An 8390-nucleotide genomic window follows, 5' to 3' on the forward strand; every position below is an offset into this window, starting at 1 on the left:
GAAGTAGCAATTAGGGGTGTAGCAAAGTACGTTCCTGCTAAAAGTCCTCCTTACTTGGGGAGGCGAACGAAAGTATGTGCCCAGTTATAGTAACCGAGAGAAGAATAAAGATGATGGCGATGATGATAATGAGCAATCGGACACCCACGCTTTCGCAATCAATACAGGATAATATGTGCTCAGGTGACCTCGTAATTTTTAAAGGCGACACTCATTCTTGGGCTGCCTAAACCCGATGTCAGTCGATTCAGTTGCCGGCCGGGCCAAAAGCTGAAAAATTCTTCAACACGAAGTGCACATAGGCGAAACCGTCCCAAACAACTCAAACTGGTGGAGCAAAATAAAATATTAGGCGCATTTCAGGCAAAACTTAGGTACATAACTGACAGTAGGACCGTTCTTTTACCTAGAAATAGGCGTCGGATTGATTTTTGTGATAGCAAATAAAAAACTAAAACCCGCAAAAATGCTGCTCAAGCCATATGAGAATAAACTAAAAGGTGAAAAAATATGCCTTCTCATGCTGTTTTAATTAAGAACAATGAACACAACTTTCGCGCGCGGACAGCGCGAACGCGGAAAAATTGATTCTAATGGAGGAAACCCGCACTGCATGCATCCATTACGGGTGGAGGGAGAGGGGAAAACAGTGTGATATTGGAAGGGAGAAGATGTTACAAGGCAGGGGCAGTAGATTAAGACTTTCCTCTTTCGACGACATTTGCACTGAAAGCAAGGAAACAAGCGGCCAATCTTTTTCTTCAACCATCACCCCAGAGTGAAGGGGAGACCTAATCATCCTCCCCACAATAGAAACCAAGCGGAAACTCGCGGGTAACTTTTTGATACAACGGTCCTATGCAGAGTGTCGTAACTCTATATCATATTAAAGTACGTGATTTAAGCACAGTGGGGCGGCGCGAAGTGATCTTCGAGCGAACGCTTGATGACATAGGAGTTTCAGCATTTACAGCCAGTTATCCCACCGCCATTCCATTGAGCTGCGGCGTCATAGTTGAAAGACGTGCTTTCTTCGTGTGATTTAGCCCTGACACGCCTATAAAGATTGTCAGTGCCAGCTCCATCTTCTGGCCTCACCTGCTCGGCGTCTCTGCGGCACCGTAGAGCAGGCAAAAATTATTGATTGAAGTGGAGCTCACAGTACGATAGGCAGCCTGCAGGCTTTGCAGTGCGAGTAGCAAGGCTGACGGGACGCATAACCCCAAACAGACAAGAACGCAGTGTACCCACAACTGGATGAAAACCCTCTAAATATACAAAAGCCTCGAAAACTATAAAAAATATTTCAAAAATTGTTTCCGAAAGTACGATGCAACGTGTTATACACTGCAGGTATACAATAAGAGCTCCCAAGGTAGGAAAACCGCAAGTGGGACGTCGCTCATACCCAGCGTTCGGTTCTTGCGCCTCCTTGAGGACACAGTAGATCATAGCCCAAACCTAACCTATTAAACGCCCCTTCACCGAAAAAGGGCGTGCTCTATTTGTATCACACAGCAAAATCAAAATAAAAGAAACTGAATTGCTTTTAACTTACTGATAAATTGTATTTTATTCTGGGCGCTTTGAGTTGTCTAAAAATCAACATACTACATGTCAATAGGGAACACGTTCAAGAGCTTTGCTTCTTTCAAAGTAACCTGACGCTTTACAAGTAAGCGGACGACTTCCACGGTGTCCGGACACGGCCAGGAGGAAGGAAGAGCCTAACATCTCGACTCGTGAACTTCGAGATTTTTGTCGCTCAAACTGAAGTATTGGCGTAGCCTATTTAAAAATGCCGGCAGCACTGTTTTTCTTACATAGCAGACGCTGAAACGATGTAATTACGTTCTCCTACATGAATAAAAATCTAAATTCTGCGTTCGGTTTCGTATTTGCTACGTTTCCGTTTCAATCTGCTCCTACGTACGTTTCATACACACCTGGCGCAAGGTCCCACAACGTATGGGACGATGTGTCTTTAATTGCTTAACTAAACAGGCACAGTTAAACTCTGCTTTAGGGGCGTATCTAGCATGGCAACTCACCCCATTCGACTAAACACGCCTCACCATTCCATGTCACAGCCTTCATAAGCCAAAGCTAATTGAGTATTTAATGGCTGACGAAATACCCCGGAAGTATGCCAGCAAAAAATAAACTGAAGAAAAATAGAAGAAAGCACGAAGACAAACGAAAACTTTCGAGGCATGTGACATTGCCCTTCCTCGCGTCGCTGATGCGTCTGCATCCCAAACAAACAAGCTCGACACAACGGCATATGTGCCTTTCGCGATTGCCACAAAACTAGGTGCTGCAGCCGCGTTTCGTTCTGTTTAAAGTTCCTTACCTTAATCTTCAGATGCGACGGGCTCCTCCTGTTTCCAGACGGGGCATCGCGCCGCCTTCAGCTGGTGAGGACACCCAAAGGCGTCCCGGAACTCCTTCAAGTCCAGGAGCGCGAGGTTGACGCGCACACGTGGTGGCAGGTTCAGGCGGAAGCGCAGCCGCTGGCGCGTCTGTTCCTCTTCTTTCTTTGTGACGCAAAATCCCGCCGCGTAATTGACAAAGAAGAGGCGCTCAATGGTCAACCTGTCAGCCCGCCGGCCAGGAACGAAGACAGCCCCGTGGGAGAAGCGCCGGAAAGCGTCCATCAAGGGCTTTATCCCCGCGTTGTCCGCCAGGATGACCGCGAGGAATGCGCGCACATTGGCCGCTGAGGCGTTTGCCCTGCTGACGCCCCGCTTATACCTCTCCAGGAGGCAGTACTGGAGTGCGTGGAAGCGGTCTTGAGTCCAACCGGACCACTGGGGGTCGTCCAGCGACGCTGAGAACAGCGCCTGCGTCACGTCGGCTGCCATCAGGGGGAGCAGAGAGGAAGGGTAGTCGGCCCGCGTCACCAGTGACGCGGCGACCACGCTGCTCGATGTCAAGTAAACCCTGAGCGTCGACTCCGGGGACCGCGTCCAGGCAGCCTCCAGGTCAGTGGAGCGTCCGGTGAAGCGCGCGTCGTAATTGGCGCCGCCACTCTTCGACTCCCAGTACTTCCGCAGGCTCGCCGCCAGCAGCCTGCCGTAGTAGCGAACCAGCGCGTTTGGTTGGTAGGTGGCGCTGACGGATGCGTAGTAGTGTTGTATGTCCTCTTCGGCTTCCTGGCCGGCAAGATAGCCCACGTGCAGGGACTTCAGCCGCGCAATGGCACCCGTAACATCATCGATGTGCATCCAAGTGGAGCCACTGCGGAATGTGTGCTCCAGAGAGGAGACCATCTTTTGGGCGGTCGAGGTCCACTGGAAGTCGAGGTCAGTGGTCTTCGCGAGAATGTCTCGCAAGACCCACCGGACGCCGTGGGGGAACAGCCTGCTCACCATGTGGAAGCAGCTCTGCGTCCGCGCATCTACGTGATGCTGGAAACTTGGGTAGCCCACACGGATGACGTCACGAGGAATCGATTCGTAAGGCAGTAGGGGAGCAACCTGAACGACTACCAGGAAACCCACGAAGTTGAGGATGGTCCGAGGCGTCTGCTTCCGCAGGATGGTCGAGAGCTTGCTGAGATAGGCCGGGTTCAGGACCACAGTCTCCTCGGAGCTCTTGCGAAGGTGTAATAGATACTCGGCCACGTTAAACTTGGGCAAACGTGGGAATGTCTTCGTTGCGTAGACGGCGTTCTTCGCCCAAGGAGATTTAACAAAGGGTTCCGACGCGCCCAGGAGTTGCGCCTCGAAGAGTACGATGTCTTCGGCCATGGAATTACTATCAGGCAGGGTTTTCCAGAGGACCAGCGTCTGCCGAACTATTTCCTTGTAAGGCAGAGACTCGTTGTCTTTCTGCAGCTCGTACTGCACGAACAGGAAGTTCCTCGGCGAGTCAACGTAAAGGTCATACGGACCACTTTCGTGAGACTTCCGAAGGGAGACATGAACGATGGGGAAGATGGCCAGTTGCAGGTCTACTAGCTTGAGCACCGAATCAAGTCGGAATGACTGCCCAGGTGGCGGGAGTGGCGGCTCCATGTAGGGCCAGTCGTCGAGACCGACCATCCGCAGTATGGCCCGGACGCCGTCCCATTGGTCGACGCCTCTGGGTGCCGTGTTGTTGAGGCAGGCGCTCAGTAGGAGGCTCGAGTGGTCCAGGAAGTTGTGATCGCCGTAGCCAGCCTCTTCTGGGAGAACGTACATATGCTCCTGCAGGTACCTACGAGCAGACAACGGCGCCTGTTTTAGTTTTTACATTCGGTCTGTAGTTCCCTAGACCTCTAGTGAAGAATAATTCTAGCGGGACTTAGCGTGGAAAAATTTAATGCGGAATTACGGAGGTATCAGTAGAATTTGAAACAGCTTTCTGAAATAAACGTTTATTCGGAACAGCAACATAAGCAATGTTAGATCAGCAGTGGGGCTAGTTCGATGTTGAGCAAACGGATGAGAACTGAACCTTTGTTCAGTTTTGTTTTGTTTTCAGTTGTCCAAACACCTTCCTGGTTTGCCATTCTCCGTTTATACATATATACTGATGATTTCATTTGCGATTCGCGGCATAAGAGAGTCGAAGCCATGCCCGAAATTTAAATAGCATGTACATGTGGCCTTATTTATGTTGCCTTCTACATTATTCTAACCATTCAGAATTGATTTCAGTGTCACCAAAAACTGCGCGAAGAACCCGAGATAGAGTTTTTGGTGGTGATCGAGATACTAGACAGTTATAGCAGATCGGAAAAACGGTTCCGGTACGGTAATGTATATCGTCTGGACGCCACCTAGCATACGCAGAACCCTACCGTAAACCGGAGCGACTTGGCCGGACGGTACCGAGACGTACCGTGTCCGTCGTTCCAAAGCGGACGGCCGCTTTGGAAGAGTTTGGTAGACGTACGCTTGGCTTACGCCTAGTCGAACGGATTGTAGATATGAGATCGTTTAAGAAAAAGAGGTGGCAACAAGTGAAATCCGCGCGATTCTGACAGCTCAAGCAGCAAGCGAAGCACCGTGGTCCCAACCCAACTGCCGTGGCTTGTGTCGTCGAGCGACGCATGTACGATAGCTTCTTTTAGGTTAAATAGAGGCGATCCGGCTACATAACTTAACAGCAACATGGGGCCCGTCTGCAAATCGGCAAGTGAGGAACAGGCGGTACATAACTTAACAGCAACATGGGGCCCGTCTGCAAATCGGCAAGTGAGGAACAGGCGGTATCAGTGCGAGGGACTTTCAAATAACACGAAAAACTAGAAGCAGCCAGCCGTATGTACTGACAACCCAGCTTGAGCTGCTGGCGCCATCTGTCGAAATGCAGGAGAGGTAAAATCCCACTTTATGTTCACGCAGTCACTAGTCCGAATCTCCGTGGGGGCATTGAATGTTTTTTTAATACAGCCTTCAGCGCTTATGAGAACTGAAAACTAATATTTCAGCACAGGAAACGCCACAAACTCCCGACGAATTTCGAAACGACGTGCAACCAAAGTCGCTCCCATACACGGTAGCATGTCCGTTAATTATGGTCTGCTTTAACTCTTAAAACAAGCCTTCCTGGTACTGTCCGGTAACGGGTACCGCGTACCGTACCGGAATCGTTTTTCCCATCTGCTATAACTCTCTACTGGTTTCTCTGCGAACAGCGCGATCATATTCTAGGGGCCGCACGTCAACGAGACAGGCGCGTTTGTCGTCTCCGGCCGGACAAGTCGTCACTGCTGTTTCTTGGGTTTTAGCGGATGTTTTTATCTGTATGGAATTCTACCCTCGGATATTTTCCAAATTAAGGCGTCAAATCTTCTGCACACCCCTCGCAATGTGCCCCTCTACTGGTTGTTTTTTGTCGTTACCACGAAGGCGCTTTGTCACCTGCTCAGCATGCTCCGTGTGATGCGCCGGTAGTCCGAGCTGCATAATCTGGTCCATTTCTGTTGCGTCACATTTACCAACAAACGTTCAACAGGACAAGCTTGCTAACCTTCGCCCGCGGACGCAGTCCAGCAACAAAAAAATATCAGGTGGCTAGGCCCATCAAGATGGAATTCCCACTTTATTCGAAACAATATGTGTTGCAGCTGTACGCTGACAAAACCATTTCTATCTCTTGTTCATTTGGCAACAGCACACCATAGCGTCACAATTTCAGCGCGCGAAAGTAGCTGGTAAGTAGCAGCCTCCCTCCAGTTTTCCTCTTCACAGAACTTATTTGATTGAGGTTGGGGTAACACTGGCATGAGTTGTTCCGATGACGCAATCTTTTGATTTTTCGTTACCTTCATAGTCCCTGTAAGCCAAGCTGAATTTGCTCTAGCACTAACTGAATTTGCTCTAGCGCTCCCGTTACCTAGGGAAGATCTTTCGTTACCGACGATACCCACTTCAAGACTGAACCAGAGTTCTTCAATGCTATGAAAGTCTCTGACTGTACTGACACTAGTAACGCTGAGATAAACAAGGTACTCCCCACTTTTCCCCCTAGACTTCTACATCCACGGTTCTTTACGTTTCGCTTTTAAACATCCCTTCTTTGAGAATGCCCGTTTACCGAACAGATGTGGTCCGACCAAGAATTTCTCCCTTGAGCCGCACCTGTACCCTGCAGTCATGCAAACGTACCTCGTGACCTCCTTGATCAAGAACACCTTCCCCGCGGTCCTGTACGGCAGGTCTCCGCTCAGTTCCCAGGCAGGTGAGCAGACGTACGAGTAGAAGTCCACGCATGGGTCCGACGTGAGGTCCAGCTTATCGTCGACCAGTCGGCGCTGCCACTGGCAGGCCTCGGTGTCGCACTCGAATGGCGGAGGGTTCGCTGGGTCACCGCCCGGCGCCTTGGTCTCTTCGTAGTCCACCAAGGTGAAGGACTGCTTCGAAGTCTCCGGCCCAGCCGTAGTAAGCACAGCCTCACCACTTGTCTCCACCATGGCCTTCCTGCCACCGCCTACCGGCAGGGCTGCCTTTGCGGAGCTCCCACCAATGTCGTGGTCGCTGCCTGTTCCAGAGGTCCATCCGGTCGCAAGGGTTACGACGAGGCAAACGAGAAGCGTCGAGAAAACGGTGGCCACGGCGCCTCGGACGCTAATGGTCTTTAAGTTTAACTTTTTCAACGTGCCCACGGCTCCGGTTATTGCGTAGTAAACCCCGCTGGTTATGGCCCCCTCCCCTGAAATGCCGGTGGTCCCCTGTGAATCTTTGGTCAGCGCGACCTCATCTTCCGCCGTTTGCCTCCCGATTGGCGAATAACCGTCTACTTCTTCCTCCGCTGTCATAAACGATGAACACTCTAAAAGCAACGGGTTATCTATGTACGAGAACAAATTTGCGCTCCTGGTTGTTGGACCTAAAGCCCGTACAGCCGCCTTGGGTGAAGTAGTCTTTGCGCCGCTGGCCACCGTAGCCGGAGCCATGGCAGGCGCTCGTGTCCGAATCGGTGCCTTTTCAGCCGAAGTCTTCGCTGCTAGAGACGATTCAGGGGAAGCATCCGCCTTAGTTTTTCCTACTGAAGGCTCGCTCGGAGTGGCTGCCGCGTCCTCGGCGCTCTCGTTATAGAACGTCACCCTGTTTTTTTCTGGAGAACGTGGGCTGTTGGGGAAGAGGGCTTGCTCGACATAGGGGCTCGGCATTTTCAAGGTGGGCTGCAGGTAGGAAAAGGGCTTGTTGGAAGTCCTGTGGTCCATCGCTTGTCAGGGCGGCGCGGGCTCCTAGAATGAAAAAAAAAAAGGTTGCGTCAAACGTAGGGGTATAGTGAGCGCTCAGCTTGGCTTCGCGAAGAGCCGAGATGAACAAACGTCATTAATCCTGTCCCATGGGCGTCAGCAGGGGGAGGGGGAAGGGGGCAACTTGCCGCTCCCGCCAAGCCACACCAGCACAATTGCCCCTTCATCCCGCAATCCCCCTCTCCCCCTACAATACAAAGGCTCCAGACAACACCCTGCCGACTCTAATGCCCTGTCCTGTCCGTTTCCCCCCATCGTTTTTTTTTTTTTTTTTTTGCGCTGATCGTAAAGGGACGGCCACCGATTTTTGTCGCGTGCATGTCTTATACAGTAAAGCCCGCTTATATCGAACAGCGCGAGTATTGTAAAATAGTTCGATATAGCAAAAATTCTATATAGAAAGTGAAGCGAAAAAAAAAAACTTCTGTGAGAGCAATCTTGGCGACAGAGTCACGAGCTAACGCCGAGCTCTTACCACCCTGCAGTTCCCTATCTATACGACACTTTCTCAGAAAGAAAACTATAATTTATTGGGGCGGAAGAACTGCGTGAATATAGCCTGCTTCTTGGAGCAGAACGCGTTGCTGGTGACTGCTTGCTCCACGGTATCTAAACAGTCGACCAGCACAAGACCGCTGACCTTAATGACACTGCAGTATCGCCGTAGCAGAGCCACGGCAGCGATGGCTTCCCT

The 8390-nt window shown here is 50.9% G+C and overlaps 1 protein-coding gene across 1 annotated transcript; it reads right to left on the reverse strand.

Annotated features, from left to right (window-relative positions):
* Positions 1-2354: 2354 nt before the first annotated feature.
* On the reverse strand, positions 2355-7657 carry LOC144153356 (neprilysin-1-like). The gene is made up of 3 exons (XM_077685007.1): positions 7558-7657; positions 6600-6972; positions 2355-4200 (listed from the first exon to the last, which is right to left on the reverse strand). The coding sequence occupies exons 1-3, from the start codon at positions 7655-7657 to the stop codon at positions 2355-2357; spliced, it is 2319 nt and encodes a 772-aa protein (XP_077541133.1).
* Between the last annotated feature and the right edge of the window lie 733 nt (positions 7658-8390).

The sequence above is a fragment of the Haemaphysalis longicornis genome, unplaced genomic scaffold (assembly GCF_048455015.1).
Source record: "Haemaphysalis longicornis isolate Haplotype H1 unplaced genomic scaffold, Haemaphysalis longicornis Haplotype H1 scaffold_9, whole genome shotgun sequence".
Taxonomy (NCBI): Eukaryota; Metazoa; Arthropoda; class Arachnida; order Ixodida; family Ixodidae; genus Haemaphysalis; species Haemaphysalis longicornis.

Bases quoted from the DNA above. Each gene is read 5' to 3' on its own strand.
- LOC144153356 (XM_077685007.1), bottom strand. From the start codon at position 7,657: ATGGACCACAGGACTTCCAACAAGCCCTTTTCCTACCTGCAGCCCACC. The intron at 6,973-7,557 runs GTTCTCCAGAAA...CCTCTGGAACAG, and splicing joins CCTCTTCCCCAACAGCCCAC to GCAGCGACCACGACATTGGT. The intron at 4,201-6,599 runs GTACGTTTGCAT...GTCTGCTCGTAG, and splicing joins TTGATCAAGGAGGTCACGAG to GTACCTGCAGGAGCATATGT.